The 24,223-nt window shown below is 36.6% G+C and overlaps 2 protein-coding genes across 2 annotated transcripts in view; one reads left to right on the forward strand and one right to left on the reverse strand.

Annotated features, from left to right (window-relative positions):
* The first annotated feature begins 791 nt into the window (after positions 1-791).
* The window catches only part of Cchl (Cytochrome c heme lyase), a 58,209-nt gene continuing 34,777 nt past the window's right edge, over positions 792-24,223 (forward strand). The window contains exons 1-2 of the mRNA XM_081742735.1: positions 792-949; positions 22,476-22,610. Coding sequence (XP_081598861.1) covers positions 22,500-22,610 — 111 coding nt within the window. The 5' untranslated portion in view covers positions 792-949; positions 22,476-22,499. The remainder of the gene's footprint in view (positions 950-22,475; positions 22,611-24,223) is intronic.
* Positions 18,924-19,688, reverse strand: LOC145672533 (uncharacterized). Its single transcript, XM_081741693.1, has one exon. The coding sequence runs from the start codon at positions 19,686-19,688 to the stop codon at positions 18,924-18,926; it is 765 nt and encodes a 254-aa protein (XP_081597819.1).

Below are 24,223 nucleotides of genomic sequence, written 5' to 3' on the forward strand. Positions count from 1 at the left end.
GGGTGAAATATATACGTATTTTAAAATTCGTTCACCGTCTGCATTTCCATTTGAGTTACCTGGACAGTTAGCGGCTAATAGCAATGAACAAGTTTCCATCACAAAAATATTTTGCAGATAGAAACACGTTATAAAGGGAAATGAGACAGACCCGCCCATGATGAGAGATTACTGTTAGTTCCTCCTGAAAAGAGGACTCCACAACATAGAAACGGGAAAAAGTTTCAAAACTGTGTTTGTCGTTAATCACTTTCTTAATCAAGCTTATTAGTAAACATGCAGGGTGTTCCGGGAATAAACTTATCATAGTGTTCAGGATCTCGCTAGCCACTAGATCAGCAGAGAGAACGCAATACATATTCAGGCGTGAATCCAAGGGGAGGGCTATAGGGGCTATAGCCCCCCCTTGACGCTCAGGTATATATTGAATAAAATGGGCTTCAATACTACTTTCTTTACCCTGGATAAAACGGCAAACTGTGGTTTAACCCCTCCCTTCGCGGATATATCTATATCCATATCTATCTATCTATCTATCTATCTATCTATCTATCTATCTATCTATCTATCTATCTATCTATCTATCTATCTATCTATCTATCTATCTATCTATCTATCTATGCCTTCGCAGTCTTCCCAACATGAAGGACAGCTCTTTTTTAAAAAATGGGGCTTAATTTAACCCTATTTGCGATTCAAAACGTAACGTAATTTATACATTGCATGTTAATTATCGCAAATTAACGCAATAGCAAAGGGGGCTCTGAGAAGTAATAAACACAGTTTTCAAATCCAATCCTTCCCTGTACACTGTAAAGTACGACAGTGGACAAGCCGGCGCATCGCGACCGGACAAAAAATTTTTGGTTGTTAATGGTTTCTGGAGATTTTCGTGTTCGTGCCACCTGGTATTCAGTAAATCCAGGCAAAAAACACATGTGTTAGGAAGGTAAGTATAAAATATTAATAGCATACAAAGTATATATACGCAGTGTTAACATCGGTAAAATCGGGGAAAGGGCATCGGATCCCTGCGGAGTTCAGTATTTTGTACTGCTTTGGTGCAGATTACGAGTCCCAACATAAAACTGAAAATGTCATTTCAGAATGTATTAACTCACAAAAATAAGAATGCATAAACGTGGAGGTAGAGTTTTGGCGCACCACTGGAAATAATTGTTAAAAAATTGTAATTCTTTCACTAATTTACTTCTTATTGTCTCCTAAATATTTCCGCTGGGCGACATGAAAACGTCTCACTTGGCATAAATAAAATTCAAGGAGACCACCAGAGATAATACCGGTGTTGAAAAATTACAATTCTTTTTCGATTTGCATATAAATATGGTGTCCGGATGTACGGCATAAGAACTAGTGCAAAAGCACAAACCAACTTGTGCTTGGTGGCCACTAATAAGCGCGAATGTTATCTAACCGAGTCAGGGTTGGGCGAAGCTGGTGGGCCCATGTGGGTGTACGTCCGAAGGGAGCAGGTGCGTCAGCGTTGGTAGTTATACGCGTAAGCGAGGACAGTGAAAAAAGAAATGGATTTTGGGAATATGCGAGTTTCAATAGTACTAGTAATGGCTTTACACTAGTAACGTTCCACTTGTAAACATGAGATAAAGCTTCTGTTCACTGTGCAGAAATATAGCGCCGACGGAAAATAAGGATGGTATATAGTATTTCCCCAAACTCGTTTCATGGTTCCAGAACCGAGTACCATCTAATAGATTCATCTTTCGTATGAACTCACTTATTTTATCCAACGTAAAGTACTTGTAATAATTTTACACTATTGACCCTACACTTGAAAACTTCAAATACAGCTGTATTACTAACAAAACTCCAACTGACCAAAGCAGTATGTATATTTTAAAATTATATATTTGTGTTATATAGCCGAATCTCTTACATAAATATATAATTTTATAATATATACACTGCTTTGGCCAGTTGGAGTTTTATTAATAATCTTGAATTTTCCAAAGCTACAATGAATAATTTATAGCTGTATTATTTTGCATAAAATTTTGTCGCCTGCAGAAATATGTTCCTTGTGAATGTATTTTTTCATACAAATTATTCAATTCCACCTGTAAATCTTCCAAAATATGGTCACCAAAACTATACCAGCACCACATAAGAAATGTATTTATGTAGCTTATATAACTTATAACTAACGTAATGGTGTAGAAATATTCCACGACATGAAAAAATACTTTATATCGTGCAAGTTAAAGAAGTTAAAATGAAGCTAGTATAATTAGTAAAGTAATATTGAGTATTATTTAATTTCTTCCCCAAAGTACATGGTAATGACTGCCTCTCTTGGTAGTGATTACTGTTCGTGATTTGTAATTGTGATGAGTATAAATACAGTGTAGACGTAGGGCATAAACTACATTTCGTAAAAGAGAAAACAACTTGTACTATGTTTCCACTAAAATGCACGAATGGTATGTAACCAAGACAGGGCAGGAGCGCACTAAGGTAACCCACCCGCAGCCAGGGGATGCGTCCGTACGGAACAAGCGCGTCAGCGACGTTGGGTATACGAATACACGAGATCGTTTACGATGACTCACTATTAAGTGATAGTACCAGATCTGTAGCCGTCGATGGATTTTGGGAAGATATTAAAACCAAAATTGTTACACCAAACCAAAATGTTACCAAAATTGTTACACGAACTCTCTTAATCTATATATATAAAAGAGAACGCACAAAATCCTTTGTCCGCTCATCACGCTAATACGGCTGAACCGATTTCTTTCATTTTTGGGGGGTTGTTAGGATTTGGACCCTAGATGGTTTTTATCATATCACTTTAATTTTCAATTACCAGTGTCTTGAGATAATTGACCAATCAGGTGTCCATACGTAAAAAAAATCCTTTGTCCGCTCATCACGCTAATACGGCTGAACCGATTTCTTTCATTTTTGGGGGGTTGTTAGGATGTGGACCCTAGATGGTTTTTATCATATCACTTTAATTTTCAATTACCAGTGTCTTGAGATAATTGACCATTCAGGTGTCCATACGTACAAATCCTTTGTTATTAGTTCATCATAGGTATAAAAATAAACGTATTTATATGCAACCCGCATGACCCTGTGACTCGGCGGGTTAACATAACTGACAGGCGCTATAAATCACTTGAAAGCGAAAAAGTAAAAATTATCTAAGTAACAAAGTTTATTGCGTTCCGGGATGACCGCAGCGAAGCGGGGCGGGTTGGGGTGACCGCAGCGAAGCGGGGGGGGTTAACATAAATGACAGGCGATATAATGTTAACATTAGTGCAATCTTCTATGGTTTTTATCATATCACTTGAAAGCGAAAAAGTAAAAATTATCTAAGTAACAAAGTTTATTGCGTTCCGGGGTGACCGCAGCGAAGCGGGGTGAACGCTGCTAGTTATTATATATATATATTTAAGGAAGAGGGCGAAATGACTTACCGTAGTAGCTATTAAGGCTTGAGGACTAACAAAAGCATGATTATAATTAGTGTATCCTAGGCATTACTCGAGTAGACGGTTCTACCAGATTTTGACATATTTCTTTCATTTTCAGGTTAGGTTGGAGCTTTTCATTTCTTTTAGCAGAGCATGCATTAAATGAGGAGTTCCAGTACTATTTGCAGATTGGCTTCGTGAGGGCTCAGTATAAATACAGTGTGGATGTATAGCATACAATATGAAGTAACTTGTGCAAGGTAGCCACTAAAAAGCGCGAATGCCATCAAACCGACTGAAATCAGGAGCGCGGCAAGGAGGCGTCTACGGTAGCGAGGTGGTGCGTCCGTAGCTATCAGGCCCGTCAGCGACAGGGGGTAGTGTAGGCATAAACTAGGATAATGGAAGAACACACAGAATACTTTCACTATCCCTCAAAATTCATTTTAATATGTTGTGCATTGAAAGTAATTACTTATATTCACAATGTCATTCCTTCACGAAAAATGTTTCACATCGTATTATTACCTATAAATTTTCTATTTGGTAGAAGTCTGCTCGAATGAACCCCTATCCTATTTTACGGAAACAAGATTTGGCACTACTCGAGCAGACGGTTCTACCAAATTTTGACAATTCTTACATTTTCAGGTTAGGTTCGTTAGACATTACTCGAACAGATGGACTTTTTCTATTTGGTAGAACCGTCTGCTTGAGTAAACCCCCAAGATTTTCAAAGTTTATAGAGGAAATATCTTATAATTCTTCCAAAGAGGAATATATAAGTTTAACTAAGGATAATATATGGGGATGTTACGCCTGACATCCCTAATAATGTTGAAACACGTGATTAAAACTCTTCGCTTGTAAGCATGTGATAGTCCATAAGCACGCCATGATCAACTCAATTCCTGTGTAAATGCAGTGTGTTAAATCAAAATCCGTAACGATAGAAGTCTCCCAAAGATGTGGGACACTAAGACACGGGACAGGACGTTTGGGCGCCACCATTTGGGCGCGGACGTTTCGGCGCTGCCGTTTGGGCGCAAAGCCGTTGAGGCGCCAGACGATTGGGCGCGAGGTACATAGTAAAAATCACAATTTACGACATATAAAGTAAGCTAGGCATTGAAAATTAAGCGCGAATCAAGATATATACACTTCTATCTTTATCTCACCTCATTTATCTGTATATTTTCTATATCTATCTTATTTATTCATCTAAATTAAATAGTTTAATGCGTTTGTGGCATTTGTTGCCTAACCTCGTCAAATGGATTGATTTTTCGCTTGTTTACGATTCTTGTACTTCTGATCTAATGATCTCATTTTTGTATTATATAAGAAAGCTAGGAAATGAAGGAATCAGACGAACTGTTAATAATTTTCTTAATGTTAATTAAAACATATTGATTTATTTTTCATATTTTTTTAAAGTTAATAATTACATACTTATGAATATTAAAATTTGTTTTCTTTCGTATTACGTATGCCAAACTCTTCTCTTCCTTAAGTCCAATAAAGAACTACCAATAAAAGATTTCCGCGCACTCGAGTTGAGAGAAGTGGCCCCGCGTAGCGTAGTCGCTAACGCTCTCGCCTTCGATGCGAGTAGTCCCGGGTTCGATTCCCGGTGGAGCATTCTGTCGAAAAATTATAACATGCTCTTTCAGGCCAGCCACCCTGAATGATGTTTTCCTGATTTTCCCTCATTCACACTAGGTGGTACCTAATTTATAGGTCCAGGCCGCTTCTTTCCTTCCCTTCCCCCGGATAGTGTACTCCCTCAAAAGTGACGGGCTAAATGGCCTTAGATGCCGAAAGCCCAGAAATCTAGAAATCCTAAATCCTAATCGAGTTGAGGGAAAGATGTTAATACAGGGTGTCTACGATATTGAGTTTAGGAACTGGAGTATGCCGTATTTCGGGTATCACTTCTTTTTAACATTCCAATTTAAAAATCAAAACTTAACACACTTTTTTTTCGTCCCATTGTAAGCATTTAATCTGCATTGAAGAAAGTAGCGAAAGGAAAAAAAAAAAAGAACGATTTCAAAGTGAAAAATAATCGTTAAGTGTACATATATTGGTCATTGGGCCACTAGAAATGTGTTTGACATTTACACTTATTGCATAACTACAGTAGAAGGTCTGCTTTAAGTTTTTTAATGGAATAGGCTCACTATGTACGTAATGCAGGCAATCTTATCTAGTCTGGTCTACTTACCTTAGCTTGGAAAGTTATCAAACAAAAAGCACACTTTGGCTGAAACTTAAATTTACAAAATTTAATTGTTAATTCAGTTTTTAGAATTTTGAAATTCCAGTATTTCTAGTATATAAAACAAAATCCAGTATAATTCTAGGACTTCCACTACAGTAGACACCTTGTGATATCTTGATTCGAACTTAGTACGCAGCGCCTAACATAAAGTCTTTTTAATTTAACTCGCGCCCAAACGTCTGGCGCCCAAATGGCTTCGCGCCCAAACGTCCAGTGCCCAAACGGCGGGGCCCAAACGTCACGTACCGCTAAGACATAGCAACGCTGTTTTTTCTTTATTTTAATTCACTTACAAAGCACCATTGCTGCTTCATACGGACGCACGACCACGAGACTTCGCCCCTGCGATGACTATTAGATGCGAGTTGCCCAGTGTTTTTTTGCACTGTCGTTTTTATGACATATATGCATACGGTATATGTATGTCCCTAACAGTTAATCCCTTATAAAGTGAATATACACGTAGGAATACAACTCCATCTACAAGAAATAATTCATAAGGTACTAGGGAGTGCGTTTCCTGGTACATACATGAATTCATATCTGTTTCCGTGAAGTAGGATAGCTCGCTGTATAGTATTTTGAGGTCAGCTTTATAGCGGTCGCTCCAACTGGTATCCTTGACCCAAACATGAAAAACAACGCTACTTTCAATTATGTGCACCAACAGTCGTTATTAGGAAATTATTAAAGATAAATCTTCCTTTATGTATATACGTTTCCTAACGTGCCTGCTCCCCACGGACGCATCCCTTCGCGGGCGTTCTTGCTTGTCTCTCCCTGACGCATTAGTAGCGTTAGTGACCACCTAATACAGGTTAGTGCATATTCTTAGCACTTCTCAACACATTTGCACCGAACATGTTTTATCAGTAAATATACAACGCCATCTGTCGCAAAACACTTCCAAACCTGTGCATTGCTTTTCGAACTGGAGCGTCTCATGCGAAGTAAACTCTATAATTCATACCAGTAATTTTTCATTTGTATTAGGTAAAAATGTGAAAACGTTAGCTCCGTTGATTGCATAGGACCATTTACAGAACCAACCAATGAAATTAGTGTTCAGTTTTTAATAATTTTACTAACATTTTCTATAAATGCAAAATCACTAATAGAATGCAAGTTTACAAGGCGTAAGAAGACCGTTTTTTTTAAATAGACATCAAATTATACGACATGCAAAAAGTGAAAATATGAACAACTGGATTGATAATGTAATGTGGATATCCGACTTCCCATGTCAATGCGGTAACTACTTCGCTACTCAGTTCGCTCAAAGTCAATGGTCAGGCATTCAAGCCAAATGAATTATGTCACAAAACCTGTTACGATTGGACAACCCAGTGTCTACAATATAGAATATCTCTGACGGTTGAATAGTATGTTATACCTGATAAATGGAAAATATAACAAATTTATGTCTCTATCATACCATTTCTCTATAGGTTTGAATGTAATGATGAGGGCCCGAAAGTTGAGGAAAAATCCTCTTGTTTACAAATGCCCGAAGACGAGGCTTGACATAATATATGTTTATTTTGGGTCATTGTAGGCCAGAAAATGATGGATTTTTTTGCCTTTTTCGGCGTTTTTTCGTTTATTGGTCTTTTTTTAAAGCTTTTGATAGGTCTTAACGTCTTTTTTTGCCCTTCATCTTTCGACAATAAATTTACTGGTCATTAACTCGAATCACCACCACCACCTCTTAAACTTTTTTTTTTTTTTTTTTTTTTTTTTTTTTTTTTTTTTTTTTTAGTAAAGAAAATTCAAAAGATAAGACATTCTTCAACGACTGGACTGATAAGACCAGACCTGCAACAATCACAAGTCAAATAAGGAGGCGTAACAATGTTCTCCAGCAAGGGAGAGTGAGGGTGGGAAAGTTTTCTTATTTTAGTTTGTACTTCAGTTTGTGGAAGAAGGACAGACCATTAACCTACCAGAAGCTTGTATTTCTTGAGCATTGTATCCATTAAATATGTAATTCTGATTAAAGTGGGTCTTATTTTTATATCTTTTTTTCCAGTTTTTAGGTCCTTTTTTTGTAGATATTTTTAGGTCTTTTTATAGGTTCTTTTTTAGACAATTTTTAGGCAATTTCAACTTCCGAGCCCTAGTAATAATATATAGAGAATATACACGAGTGGAACGAAAATTAAACATGGAGTTCCGCTTTACCGTGCTGATGGGTTATCCGACTTCAAGGGTGGTAGAATATATAGCTATTCATGGGTCTAACAAGGTATCGTAGTGGTGAGGTCAAATCGTAGAAAGTTTTTAACTCTTCTTCGAGGAAATTATTAAGCTATATTTGCTGCCAGCTGTGTGTGTAGATAATTTGTTTTCTTTTGTTACAAGATATAAATATTATCGATTTGGCAACGCTGGTGTCACATGTGTACTTGAACCACAGTTGTGTATCCGACGTAGTGACTGTTGTGTCTCAACTTCTAGGTGCTGAAGTGTTGTATTCGTGCAAGAAAGTGATCCGTTATTGAATAGGGTACATTATGTCTCTTTTCCATGTATATTTTTCGTACAACCAAATCTGTGTTGGGAAAATGGTTTAACAATCGGAGTGATCACATCTAAAGATATCGCGGCTAGGCACAGACAAATGGGGCTCATGCATAAACATTCGCCAACAAGAGAGGCTCACCTGAGATTCTTCGTTATGTGAATTTGTGGACTGGCAGACCGAGAGACACCACCACTGCAACGTGACATGGCACACAGATTAAATCTTATTACGTTGTTCGTTTTCTCTAGGTCTGTAGTTGCATATAAGGACTGGGTTCATAACTACCTCCTGCGTCACATTGCTGAACGTAAGACAAACTGCCGAAAACAGTGCGAAAATTACTTGGGAGGTGGAGTCAAAATGGCAGAGTGTTGTTACATTGAATGAGAACGCGCAACTGAATCCATCATAACTCCAATGATATCCCTTGTTTGTAGGGAACCAGCAAAAAGCAAGGAGTGGATTTACTTAGACAATTCCAACAGTTAAACCACCTCTCCGGTATTTATCATGACAATAAAATGAAACGGGAATCCATGTTATTTCCGTTCATGACATTTCCTGTAAGAAGTTCTCATGCCTACCCAATGGACTTCAGCAGCATATTTCAACTATTAAAACGTCTACAGCATCGCCTCCGGGCTTTCAACTTCAAATGAACAGAAAGTTTCAGATCTATCTTTACAGATTTGAGAGATTTTATATTCTGACTACTATCACCTGTGTGTGGAACAAGCCGAAGGTTCCCGATCAGCTCAGGTGATAAATTTTTCTTGCTCCCTCTGGCACAGTCAATGTTAACTCCATATTGCGCTCTACTAGAGTTTATGTCATTTGTATATAGTCATTTGATATTACCACCAATCTCCTCTCATTCTAATTAAAAAAATGCATTATTGAGTCTTTAACGAATGTGTGAGTTCTTGAGGACAACTTTTATAGATTATTGCAAACTTAGCTCTGAACCACTGCATTTGAGTTACGATCCTTACGAAGTTTGAACGCGGACCCACCCTCACTATAAAAACACAAGTACTTTTTAATTCGAGTAACCTAGAGCCCCCTCTCCGCTGTTTCAACGTTATTTCTTTATGTCACAAGATTTGAAACTTTCAGTAAATGCAGTCACTGAATCAAGATCTGAAATAGTTTCTTTCTAACTGCTTTCATGAAGATGTGACTGCGTGATCATGAGTCCTTAATGAATGAGCTGAACTCTGATCAGCATTAGAGTTTCTGGTTTTTGATCGATAATCTAATCTGAAATCCATTTCTCAGTTGGGTGCTAGAATGAATTCTTAAAATGGAGAAAGATAACCACACGAAAAAGACCTGCTAGTTTGAGAGTGATGATACTAAAAGTGGAATCATAAATGAAGGTAGCAAGTCATGTCTCACGTTAATCCAAAACACAGAATAGACAAGCTATTGTTTCTCATTATTTGTTGCCCAAGGAGTGTCGGATTCGATATCCGGTGTTGTGGTGGGCAAACCGTGTGCGTGGGCTTTCTCGGGGTTCTACCGTTTCCTCCTACTTTCATCATTCCACCATTTCATTTATTTCTCATCATCACCGTCTCCATTATCCTAGCCGGTATAACCATGGGACGTAAAACTTAAAAAAAGAGTTTTTCGATATCTAGTAGGGACGAAAGTTTTCCAGGTTAAACCGATGATCCCAAACTTACAAGCTCAAAACTTCCTTGGGCAGAACACCTGTCATCATCCCATTATTTGCACAATGTAAGCTAAGCATTGCGTGTTTCACTGTCCTATGTAAATTTGCTAGCGTCCATATTGGATAATCGGTTACTTTCCCCTATACACTAGAAATGTATTTATTTTAGTAATTATCAACTGTAATGGTGCGGCACATTAGTGAGTCTGGACTGATCAGTATCACGAATCTAAAGAAATTAATATTCAATAGTCTCCTTATCTAACATGAGCACACCGTTGAAAATTCTCGTGTTGTAGTTAGCTTTTCTACCATGAAAAAAGTTCTGAAGAGTATTGGTACAATCTAGGAGAAATCTCTTGATGATTGTACTCCTTCGAGTATACTACTTTTCAGACTTCTTCTTTCTTATCTTACAAGTTGCGATTATTTTCCTGAGGATTACTTGTGAGCTTGGAAACAAATGGAGCCGCAAAACAAAATAGTGAGAACCCCTGTTCAGTTTTACATCAAATCTCTGATTTCAATGCCGGATCTAAACGGGATATTCCTGGAATGTTCTGTGTTACATGTGTAGTTAAAGTATCATCCTGGAAAACGACAGTCAAGATGATGGGCAGCGGATAATACCAATTCCGAGACGTTACCCACTAGATCGGGATAGTACGGTTTGACGTTTTAGTGTATATAACTTACGTATGATTTATTCAAGTTTCAACATTTCGATAACTTTGAGGATTTTCTAGTGAGTGGTTATAAGTTTGTTATATATTTATTTTAGTGACACAGAACCGTGTAATTTTAAGATTGTTGAACCATTTACACTTGCTCGTAATCGTTTAATTTATCAGGCAACTTTGGATCAGGCCGCACGGATGATGAAAGGATGAATTGTTGGAATGAAGAAAGTGGGAAGAAACAGTAGGACCTTCAGAAAACCCACACACACAGTGTTCGTCCACGACAAAGTTACACGGCATGAGCAAGGATCGAATCGATTACCCATAGCACCAGAGCTCTGCCATTGAGCCAGTATGGCCATACAGGAATCGTCTTAAGATCTTTTCGTTATCGGCCTGTTCGTTACGTATTTCTATGAATGTTACCTTTTTCTACACTTAATAATATTTCAACATGCCCTACTATACTTAAAAGAAGAAAAACACATGTGCACAATTTTTCTCCATTGCGAAGGTTGGTTGGGGGTTCGGACCTGGCTTCTTTGATTTACTGTTTCCGAAATTGGACTTACATAATTTCCGCTCAAACTAGCTATAATCAGTGCGATCACTTTTTGGAATAGGGTGTAGATTCATAATAGATGAGGAACCCGTAGTCAGCGAAAATATAGTTGCTTTCTTACATTATATATAGAGCTGATAATTTAGAAATCATCACGTCTTAAATATTAGAACCAAAACAATTTTTGTTTGGTTATAATTTTTTATAACTCATAACTGAAAATGTAAAATGCAACAGAAAAGAACATAAACACCAAATAAGCTTAGGTAAATGCAAGGCCATCCAGAGCCCCTTCTAGTGACTCATGACTCACAATATCGAAGCAAACAAATACCAAAATTAAATATGCTGTTCTCAATGCTAAATTAGAGATACGAAAACGTTTATATTCCTAAAAATAACTTCGGTTGATTTCGTAGTGAGTCAGGTCACAACAAGTGCATAGCAAATCCTTTCTGGCGAGTTGTGACTCACCTCTATCTTCGAAGCGCATCAATAATAAAATGAGGCAATTATGTGCTACGTAAAGCAAATGGAGAGACCAACATATTACTATTATTAGAAATCTTTTCGATACATTTTGTTGCGAGTCAACTCACATAAAGACCATCGCAAACCATTTTCGCTGAGACATGACTCACATCTATCTTCGAAGCGCATTGATTCCAAAATCAGCAAACATCTGCTACGTAAAGCAAATGTAGAGTCCAATTTATTACTATTACTAGAAATCACTTCGATAAATTTTGTTGTGAGTCAGCTCACAAAAAGACGATCAAAACCCTTATCAGTGAGACATGACTCACTCTATCTTCGAAGCACATTAATTCCAAAATGAGGCAATTACGTGCTACGAAAAGCAAACGAAGAGACCAACATATTTTTGTTACTAGAAATCTCTTTTACAAGTTTTATTGTGAGTCAGCCCACAAAAAGACCATGACAAACCCTTTTCAATGAGACATGGCTCACCTTTATCTTCGAAACGCATGATTACAAAATGAGGAAATTATGTGCTACAGAAATCAGCTGGAGAGTCTGAACATATTACAAGAAATCTCTTCGATAAATTTTGTTGTGAGTCAAGCCACAAGAAGACCATCACAAATCCCTCTCAACGAGACATGACACACCTTTATCTTAGAAGCGCATCGATTCCAAATTAAGCAATTATGTGGTATGTGAAACAAATGAATTCTGTGTTATTTCGTTACTAGAAATCTCTTTGATGAATTTTGTTGTGAGTCAGCTCACATAAAGACGATCACAAACTCATTTCAATAGGACATGACTCATCTTTATCTTCGAAGCGCATCGATTCCAATATCAGGCAATTATGTGCTACGTAAAGCAAATGGAGAGTCCAACATATTACTATTTCTAGAAATCTCTTCGATAAATTTTACTGTGGGTCAGCTGACATAAAGACCATCACAAACGCTTTTCAATGAGACGTGATTTACCTCTACCTTCGAAGCGCATGGATTCCAAAATCAGGCAATTATGTGCTACGTAATGCAAATGGAGAGTCCAACACAATTTTATTACCAGAAATCTCTTCGATAAATCTTCTTGTAAGTCAGGCGATAGAAAGACCAGCACAAACTCATTTTAAAGAGAAATGAATCGCCTCTATCTTCGAAGCGCATCGATTCTAAAATGAGGCAATTATGTGTTACGGAAAGCTAACGAATTGTAAAACGTATTTTTTTGTGGAAATTTTTCTGATAAATTTTGCTGTGAGTCATGCAGCATTGAGGCGATTTCAAACACTTTTTAACGAAACATACTCACTTCTATCTTCGAAGCGCATCGATTCCAAGATGAGGCAAACATATGCTAAGTATATCAAGTGTAAAGTCCAACATATTTTTATTATTATAATTATCTTCGATAAATTTTGTTGTGTGTCGGCTCTCATAAAAACCATCACAAATCCTTTTCAATGAGACGTGACTCGCCTCTCTCTTCGAACCGCATCGATTCGAAAATGAGGCAAACATAAGCTAAGGAAAGCAAATGAAGAGTCCAATATATTTTTATTACTTGAAATCTCTTCGATAAATTTTGCTGTGTGTCAGCTCACATTAAAAACATTACAAACACTTTTCTTTGAGGCATGACTCACCCCTATCTTCAAAGCGGATCGGTTCCAAAATGAAGCAATTATGTGCTAGGTAAAGCAACTGGACAGTCCAACATATTACTATTAGTAAAAATCTCTTCGTTAAATTTTATTGTGAGTCAACTCACATGAAGACCATCACAAATCATTTCCAATGAGACATGAATCACTTTTATCTTCGAGGCGCATCGATTTCAAAATGAGACAATTATGTGCTACGTCAAGCAAATGGAGAGTCGGACATATTACTATTACTAGAAATCTCTACGATGAATTTTGTTGTGAGTCAGTCTAGAAGACCATCACAAACCTTTTTCAATGAGACATGACTCACCCTTATTTTCGAAGTGCATCGATTCCAAAATGAGAGAATTATGTGCTACGTAAAGCAAATGAAGATTCCAACATATTACTATTACCAGAAATCTCTTCGATAAATTTTGTTGTGAGTCAACTCACAAAAAGAACATCACAAACAACTCTTAATAAGACATGACCTATCTATCTTTGAAGCGTATCGATTCCAAAATCAGGAAATTATGTGCTACGTAAAGCAAATGGAGAGTCCAACATAATACTATTACTAGAAATCTCTTCGATAAATTTTGTTGTGAAGCAGCTCACATAATGAACATCACAAACCCTTTTCAATGAGATGTGGCTCACCTCTTTCTTCGAAGCTCATCGATTCCAAAATGAGGGAATTATGTGCTATGTTAGGCAAATGGAGAACCATCACATTTTTATTACTAGAAATCTCTCCGATAAATTTTGTTGTGAGTCAGCTCACATAAAGACCATCACAAACCCTTTTCAATGAGATGTGACTCACTTCTACCTTCGGGGCACATAGATTCCAAATGTGGCAATTATGTGCTACGTAAAGCAAATGAACAGTCCAGCATACCACTATTACTAGAAATCTCTTTAGTAAATGTCGTGGTGAGTCAGCTCACATTAAGACCATCAAAAACCCTTTTCAATGAAACGTGACTCATCTCTATTCGAAGCTCATCGATTCCAAACTGAGGCAAACAAGTGCTATGTAAAGCAAAATGGAGCGTCCAAGATATTGCTATTACTAGAAATCCTTTCGGTAAATTTTATTGAGTCAGCTCACATAAAGAACAATCACAAACCCCTTTTAATGAGACATGACTCACCTCTATCTTCGAAGCGCATCGTTTCCTAAATGAAACAAACATGTGGTGCGTAAAGCAAATGGAGAGTCCAACATATTACTATTACTAGAAATCTCTTCGATAATTTTTGTTGTGACTCACCTCACACAAAGAACATCACAAACGCCTTTCAATGAGACATGACCCATCTCTATCTTCGAAGCGCATCGATTCCAAAATCAGGCAACTATGTGCTACGTAAAACATATGGAGAGTCCAATATATTACTATTACTAGGGATTTTTTCGATAAATTTTGTTGTAAATCTGCTCACATAAAGACCATCACAAACAGTATTTAAACGAGACATGACTCATCTCTAACTTCGAAGCGCATTGTTTGCAAAATGAAGCAAACATGTGGTACGTAAAGCAAGTGGAGAGTCCAACATATTACTATTACTAGAAACCTCTTTGATAAATTTTGTTGTGAGTAAGACCCATAAAGACCATCAAAACCCTTCTCAATGAGATGTGAATCCTTCTATCTTTGAAGCGCATCGATTCCAAATGTGGCAATTATTTGCTACGTAAAGCAAATGAACAGTCCAACATACTACTATTACTAGAAATCTCTTTGATAAATGTCGTGGTGAGTGAGTTCACATTAAGATCACCAGAAACCCTTTCAATGACTCATCTCTGTTCGAAGCGCACCGATTCCAAAATCAGGCAATTATGTCATACATAAAGCAAATGGAGAGTCCAGCGTATTACTATTTCTAGAAATATCTTCGATAAATTTTGTTGTGAATCAGCTCACATAACGACCACCAGACACCCTATTCAATGAGACATGATTCATCTCTATCTTCGGAATGCATCGATTCCAAAATGAGGCAAACAAGTGTTACGTAAAGCAAATGGAGAGTCCAAGATATTATTATTACTAGAAATCTCTTCGATAAATTTTGTTGTAAATCAGCTAACAGAAAAGACCATCACAAACCCCTTTCAACGAGACATGACTCGCCTCTATCTTCGAAGAGCATATATTCCAAAATGAGGCAAATATATGCTCCGTATAGCAAATGGAAAGACAACATATTACTAAAACTAGAAATTTTTTCGATAAATTTTGTTGTGAGTCAGCTCATATAAAGACCATCTGGAACCCTGTTCAATGAGACATGACTCATCTCTATCTTCGAAGCGCATCGATTCCAAAATGAAAATGAAATGAAATGAATTTTTTTAGTTTTACCTCCCACGGTTATGCCGGTTAGGCTAAAGGAGACGGTGATGATGAGAGATGAGTGAAATGAAGAAAGTGCGAGGAAACGGGAGAACCCCGAGAAAACCCACGCATACGGTGTTTGTCCACAACAAAGTTCACTTGGGGAGCAGTGTTTGAACCCAGGACCTCAAGCACCAGAGGTGAACGTTCTACCACTGAGCCACCGCGGCCCCGATTCCAAAATGAGGGAAACATGTGCTTCGTTAGGCAAATGGAGAGTCCAACATTTTACTAGTACTAGAAATCTCTTCGATAAATTTTTTGTCAGACAGCTCACAAAGACCATTACAAACCCTTTTCAATGAGCTATGACTCACCTCTATCTTCGAAGCGCATCGCTTCCAAAAAGATGGAAATATGTGTTATATAAAGCAAATGTAGAGTCAAAACACATTACTAATACTAAAAATATCTTCGATAAGTTTTGTTGTGGGTCAGTTCATATAAGGACGATGAAAAACCCTTTTGAATGAGCCATGGCTCACCTTTATCTTCGAAGCGCATAGATTCCAAAACGAGGCTAACATGTGCTAAGTAAAGCAAATGGAGAACGATCACATTTTTATTATTAGAAATTTTTTCGATAAATTTTGTTGTGAGTCAGCCCACATAAAGACCATGAAAAGGCCTTTCGAATGAGACACGACTCACCTCTATCTTTGTAGCGCATCGATTCTAAATGAGGTAATCATGTGCTATGTTAAGCAACTGGAGAGTCCAACATACTACTATTACTAGAAATCTCTTCGATAAATTTTGTTGAGTCAGCTGTCACAAAGACCATCACAACCCCTTTTCAAGAGATATAACCCACCTCTATCTTCGAAGCGCATTGATTCCAAAATCAGGCAATTATGTGCTACGTAAAGCGGATGGTGTGTCTAACATTATTATTACTAGAGATCTCTTAAATAAATTTTGTTGTGAGTCAGCTCACATAAAGACCATCACAAACCCATTCAATGAGACATGCCTCACCTCTATCTTCGGAGCGGATCGATTCCAAAACGAGACAATTATGTGCTACGTTAGGCAAATGGATAACCATTACATTTTCATTACTAGAAATCTCTTCGATAAATTTTGTGAGTCAGCTCACATAAAGACCATCAAAAATACTTTTCAATGAGACACGACTCACCTTGGTTTTTATATGAGCTGACACAATAAAATTTATCGAGGAGATTTCTACCAATAAAAAAATATGTTGTACTTTTCATTTGCTTTACTTACCCTATGTTTGGCTCATTTTGGAATCGATGCGCTTCCGAGGTAAAAGGCGAGTCATATTTCATTAAATTGGGTTTGTGATGGTGTTTCTGTGAGCTGACTAAATAATAGTAATATGTAATATGTTGGACTCTCCATTTGCTTTACGTAGCACTTGTTTACCACATTTTGGTATCGATGCACTTCGAAGAGGTAAGTCATGTCTCATTGAAAAGGGTTTGTGATGTTCTTTATGTTAGTTGACTCACAACAAAATTTATCCAAGATATTTCTAGTAATAGTAATATGTTGGACTGTTCATTTGCTTTACGTAGCACATAATCGCCTCATTTTTTTATCGATGCGCTTCGAAGATAGAGGTGAGTCACGACTCGCCAGAAAAATTTTGCTGACACAAGGAAATCGACCGAAGTAATTTTTAGTATTAAAGACTTTTTTAGTGTCCTTAATTTAGCATGGGAGCAGCATTATATTTAATTTTGGTGTTTGCTTCGATATTGTGTCATGGCTCACTAGAAGGGACTTGGATGGCCTTGCAGTTACCTAAGTTCATTTGGTGTTTATTTTCTTTTTTGTTGCATTTTACATTTTGGTTATGAGTTATAAAAGTTATAACAAAAAATGGGTTTGGTTCTAACTGTTAAGACGTTAAATTATCCTTGGGGTCAGCCGCAAATGCCAATCGAATAAATGCCAATATATACGTATTTTTTATATATATATATTTCGAAACCAGTTCACATATCAACTTGAAATACCAGGGGTTATCATTTTCCAGGAGTATCAAAAACTGTTTCAAATTTCATCAAAATCTGGCATGGTAAGGTAATTTTTTTTCGAAAATTAGGTTGATTTGATATGGAGTGGGTCACCCTAATACCTTCAATGACTCATGGAGAACTTGTAGGAAGAAATGGGATGGAATTCTCATGCACGTAATACAACGTAATTCGTTCAGAGGAAATCGCGATGTTGGCGATAGTCCATAATGCTCGTAGAGCGATAGAACTAAACCATTTCCAGCATAAGAAAAAAGTAGATGTAAACAAAGCGAAATGTATTACTGCGCGGCTTACACGTGCTTCAGCAGCGAGAGACGTGAACAGCAAGATCGTCTGCTAGCTTACTGTCGTCGCATAATTTCAAAGTATAAGGCTACGGTTGGTTGGTAAATAATTAACGCACTGACTATTGCTATGTTGGAAATATGTATTTTCTTAACTTGATTATTATATAAACGAGATTGTTCCTGAATTCTTGGTATGCATATTCACATACAAAGCTTTTGAATTTCTGAGTCCAAAATTATTTCCGTGGAATAGCTCTTTACATTAAGAAGGAAAGATCCAACACCCACACGCATGCCTTGTTATTGAAGGCCGGAGAGAAAATAAAAAACAAGAAATAAAAACAAGAATCAAATGAGAACGCAACCAGAACAAAACAATAGTTCACCATGAGGTCACCGTCCACCAGGCAATGAAGGCGCTGGAATTGTCAGGCAAAGAAATCAGGGAGCTTGTTTATTTTCAGAACACACGTAATACACATACATACGGCATCGTAACATGGACACTTCATTCTTTAATATCGTAAGCAAAGCATAATCTCTTTGCAGCGATAAAAAGGGATAGAGTCAAAACATCAAATTCAAAGGCTATACACAGGAGGCGATAATAAACCATTTTGTTTTTGTTATAAGTTTGTAGAAGACAATGACAAACTTTTTTGTTATTGTAGCGAATATAGACCAATGCGTAATTGAAATTCGACACTGAACTGCTATGTTAGGAGATCTTGTGATCTATTTAATACATTTATGCAATGAACCCCGTAAAAAAGAAAAAAAAAACAATAATTTAAAATTAGAAACTAGAGAACACAGTTAATAAGAAAAAGGATTCCGTCTCACGAATCGAAATTAGAAAAAAAAAAAAAAAAAAAAAAATCGGACTACTTACGTTAGTGGTCAGCTAGTGGTTCCACGCCTTGCAAATCTGAATCTGAGGATTCATCACTAGAAATGTCTGTGTCATCATCTGGGTTGATTATTAATCTGTCCACTGTGATGTCCATCACACCTTCCAATTCCCACAATTTCAGTTCCTCGTGTTCGACATGACGCACACATTCCCGCCACTTTTCAGCTGTCACTTCTTTGAACGCCGCGTAAACAAGCCTTTGCACGTCGGACAGTTTGTACTGTCTGGGTTTGTTATTTCTTGCCACATAACCTTTCACTTGACTCCATATCAACTCGATAGGGTTGAGGTAAAAGTGATAAGGAGGTAGCCTTAGTACCGTATGACCCGCTTGTTTAGCTAACTCATCAATAACATACTTGTCAAATCTATCTTTACAAGACTTAACCAACTCCAATAACTCAGCCTTTACAAGTCCGTCTTCGAAAGTAATGTTTTTACTTCGAAGCCAAGTTATAATATCGTCTCTTCGCCAGGATTTATTTGGAAGGCGTTCCATTTTAACACTATGATATGGAGCGTTGTCCATTACTATAACACTATTCGATTGTAATTTTGGAAGAACGTTTTCAAACCAGTCGCGAAACACAGTACCTGTCATTTCCTCGTGATAGTCTCCAGACTTTTTTGATTCAAAAACGAGATCTCCGCCCTCAACAAAACCACTACCACTTCCAATGTGTAAAATAATTAATCGCTTCCCTTTTCCCGTTGGATTTTCAAGTCCTGTGCTCAATCCTGACATGAAGGCTTGCCTCTTTGATTTGACGGTGGTATCGCTCCACACTTTTGATGTAACATGCCCTTCGTTAACCCACGTCTCGTCTAAATAATAAATTGTCAGTCCCTGTTCTCTGTACTGTTTTATCTTGCGTAAATACTCCCGACCACAAAATAATATCATCTCTGTCTATAATTACACTACTGCGTTTCCGAGACACAAATTCGAAACCAATTTCGTGTAAGAGATTGTACAATGAAGATTTTTTCATATTCGGTAGATCAGGGTCATTATTGATGGCAAGTAACACCTTTCTGAGAGTAGGGATTTCATTCTTAAAAAAAAATTCGTGTACTTTACGACGAATTGCGGACCTCACAAAATCATCGCATGTTTTGTCCAACACACTTCGCACACGTTTTCTCTTTTTCCCAGGCGTTGAAACACTTCCAGTTGTGGAATATTCTTTCCGCGCACTGTAAACACTTGAGGCAGAAACACCTGTAAGCTCACTTGTGAATCTGACAATATCGTCAATTCCTGCAGTTTCATATTTTTCACAAAGGTTGTTAAAAACATTTAACACGATTATTTTCGCGGCACTTTTAAGCGGTTGTCCTCTTTTGTGTTTTATAACACAAGACGAAGATGGTTTATTGTCACTCATCGTCGCCATGAAACGCTGTACTCTACAAATTCAAATGAGCGGGGTCGGCGCGCGAACTCATACGCATGCGCAGTAAATACTATATGTCCAGGTACGGGTGAGGTTGAAAGAGCTATATCCGTTATTAAATATTATATATATATTGCGTTTATTATCACAAAATGCAGGATAAATTCAGATGTCTTTATTTGAAATTGTTATTTTAGTAGGGATTATATTGCGGTAGGATACTAGTGCACTGAGACCAAGAACCAATCACTGGTCATCGACCCACTCCTAGTCAGGTGGGTTTGTTTACATCTACTTTTTTCTTATGCTGGAAAAAGAGTAGTGGCTTTTCGTAGGGTAATTGCACTTTGAAAATTAATCAATCCTCTGTATTAGCTGTGTGTAATATAGCATGTTTTTAAATGCTCTCAAAAGGAATTCAACGTATAGAATAAACCCATAGAATGTTTGGAGAAAAGCGTTTTTGCATTTTATATTAAAAAAAAAAAAGAAAGAAAGAAAAAAAACTGCAAAGAGCGTATTTGTGTATGAAAAGGAAAACTAAAGAAAAACAAAGAAGTTACAAGAACTTATCAATTTATCCAAATGTGGTGGAACAAGTTTAGGTTTAGTGTTTTTGTATTATACTTCTTTGTCTTTCTCTCTTGTATGGGCTATATCTTTTTGAGAAGTGAGACGGTAAGTGCTTTTCATCGTGAGAATAAATGTTGTGCAATGTAAATAGACTGAATATTTTGTATAAGTTATAGAGTATTAAAAATACTCGGAAATAACGGATGATGATTTGGAAATACTCTGTGAGTCTAATGGATACTAGTATTTTATTATTTTATGTTAAGCATGAGATGCCAATTAACATTGGATGGAATAATTCGAAAGTATCGTTGTCCTGTAATGCTGTACAAAAATTATGAATTTGTTAGCTAAGTTCATGCACGTAAAGTGCAAGAACAACAAAAGCTTGTAAGGTGTGAAGATAAGTTTTTAGTAATTAGGACCAACACTTTATTCCTGAATACAGTAAATAATAGACTAAAGTAGTTGAGAAGTCACCGAATATGTTATGATTAGTATACTTATTAATATTGTATATTAAGAGTGGTGAGTGAGTGTTTATTTTAAGTATTGAAATTTTAGTTAGTTAAAGAAAACATAGGGAACAGTCACTTAAATTTTTCAAATTCATCTAGATGTTTCCTGAAGACATCAAGTGCATAAACATCTTCAATATTTACCAGAAAAGAAACTAGCGTATTCTGTTTTTCTTCTTCCGACAGTAAAGATTTTTTTTTTACATGTTTCTCATTTCTTACATATTTTATTTTGAGATTCTTTAGATGTGTGTGTCTTCTGTTAAAGGTGTTGAAAACTTTATAACTTGGAAGATAATATGACGTAGCAGAATCGTGACAACAATATAGTTTCCTCAGTGATATTGATTTACTTATATTTTTTTTCTTCTTTGGTGAACCTAAAGAACTCATCGCTTTTTACACTTAAAAAAAAAGTAGTATACTTCATTTTGTAGTATCATTTTTCATTAACCTTGGTTAGATTTATTAAGAACCAAGTCATCCAATTTATTTATTCTCTGCGGGGTTGCATGGTGACTCAGTGGTAGAGCGCTTACCTCTGGTACGTGGAGTCCTTGGTTCAATCCCCGGCCAAGGAAGTTTGTGATGGACAGCATCGTGTCCCTGGGTTTTCTCGGGGTACGTCAGTTTCCTCCCACTTCTCATTCCACCAATTATTCTGTCATCCTTCACTTGCTTTCATTATCGTCTTCCTTAACGTAAAAGGGATGATCGTGTGGCGTTCAACTGCAGGATATCGTTTTTATTTACACTCCATGAAATACGAGTACGGATGTAAGAAATAGCAACGCATGAAAAAAAAAAAAAAAAAAAAAAGTAGCTATCTTTAATGTCGGAAGAAGAAAATCAAGTAGTTTTTGAAGTATTGCAGCGTTTATTATTCTCGCCTGTTTTCAGAGTGCATGAAAGTGAGTGTAAAACATTTATGGTAATTTTATTTTCGTATATAATTAATCTTCAGACTGAAAAAGAACACTTACTCACCGCCCCTACGACATAAAAACGTATGACTTCTATAACATTTTAGGAATTTATTTTCAGAGTTTTGTAGGTGTCAATATTATCATGGGCAATACGGTGAGTGCTGCTGAATATGCAGCAACACAAATTCTGGGAAATTCTTCGTATGAAGATGCACATAGGGAACCCTATGATGAATACAATGGCCACATCGGGGTAAGATGGAGTTTTCTTTTTCTTTCTTCTTTTCTATTGTGGTTCTAACCTGCGTAAGGTTTTGATTTGTTAAGGTTTAACCTTTATTGGAATTTGTGATTATTACTATGGAATGTTATTGTCTTTTGAGTTTGAATTATTTTTGGTTTATAACAATTTTATTAGCCGTTGCTTGAATACCAAAGTATGATTATTAAAATTTTATGTTTTATTTGATAAGATAAATACAGTGAAATAGTAATTATTTTGGCTGTAGTAACTAAATCTGTATGTGTTTACCGGTAGGAATAACTACTCCAACTCCCGTTTCTGCCTCAGTTCATTCTGCTTCTCCTGTAACTGCAGTATTTTTGCTGTTCCGTTTTATTGATGCTTACAGTAGTGTTTATGGAACAGTCTGGATTGTCAATATTTATAGCGGGGATTGGAGCTAATTTTGAAAAAGATAATTTCTCCATCTACAAGGTAGCAGCAAACTTGGAAAATCGGAAAATGACAGGAAATTCTGTTAAGAGTCATGGAAATTCGATTTGCGAAAAATAAGATTTTTAAAACCATTTAAAAACGAAATTTAAAGACGGTTTGAAATGTAGTTGGGTGCTTGTTTTTTAATTTGCAACTTCAAAGTTGGGAATCTATCTGTTCTACACAACGATATGTTCTACAACTGTGCGCATTATCTTTTGCTTTTCGCTTGTGCAGTGGAATTATCGTGTTGGTGAATCATCCACAAAATGCAGTTGGATCAAAGATGCAATAGTAAATTCATTTTCAACGCAGCATAATTCCAACCTTTTACCCTATTCGTTCCCGTGAGTTTCGATTTTATAGGAGTTTCCTTTCCGGCATTAAGTAAAGATAGCTTATAATACAAATGATAGGATTTTCGAATATGGTTACTGGTATTTGAGCTTTTGTATTTTCAATGTAACATGTTCTAACAAAGAGATTTACTTCCGAAGTGCTTATGAGGGTTTTATGAAAATTGCTGATAAAGTACATATCAATGTATGCACTTGGTCAATATTCAGTTCATAGCAGGACTAATTTTATCGGACTCTTAATTCTTAAATGTGGGATAAGTTTGCTGATATCAAAGTGTACTCTTTGCTTTGTGCTTATAGTACAGTATTTTTAATGGTTATACATTTACTGGTACATATGTAATAAGTAGCCATCAATAGTTACACATTTCTAATGATTTATTAACGATGATGCGTCTCATAAGTTTAAAAAATATTGTTTATTCTCATTTTAAAATTATTCTGACATTAAAAATAGTGCAGCAGTTTGCGAAGTATATTTATTTTGCATGTGTTCAAATGAAGTTTAATTCTCTGTCCCTCTCGAATCATTGTTTGAGCCAAATTTTTGTATGATTTTTCAATACCAATACGAAATGTTAAGGTTTTATAAAGCAATGTGTTTTTCAAACAAGGCGTATAAAAAACATTTTGTAACGGGAATGGAGCATAAATACTGTTCTGAGATTGGAGGGCATACCGCCATGGAAACATCCGTGCCAGCACACTCTCAAAAATACGTCATCAAAAGCTGGATTTTTTAATTTAGTAGTTCACAGTGAAATGAAAGAAAAGAAGAGACGATTAGAA

The sequence above is a fragment of the Thermobia domestica genome, chromosome 16 (genome assembly GCF_964235325.1).
Source record: "Thermobia domestica chromosome 16, izTheDome1.hap1.1, whole genome shotgun sequence".
NCBI classification, from domain to species: Eukaryota; Metazoa; Arthropoda; class Insecta; order Zygentoma; family Lepismatidae; genus Thermobia; species Thermobia domestica.

Coding starts and splice junctions, on each gene's coding strand:
- LOC145672533 (XM_081741693.1), bottom strand. CDS start 19,688: ATGTCAGGATTGAGCACAGGACTTGAAAATCCAACGGGAAAAGGGAAG.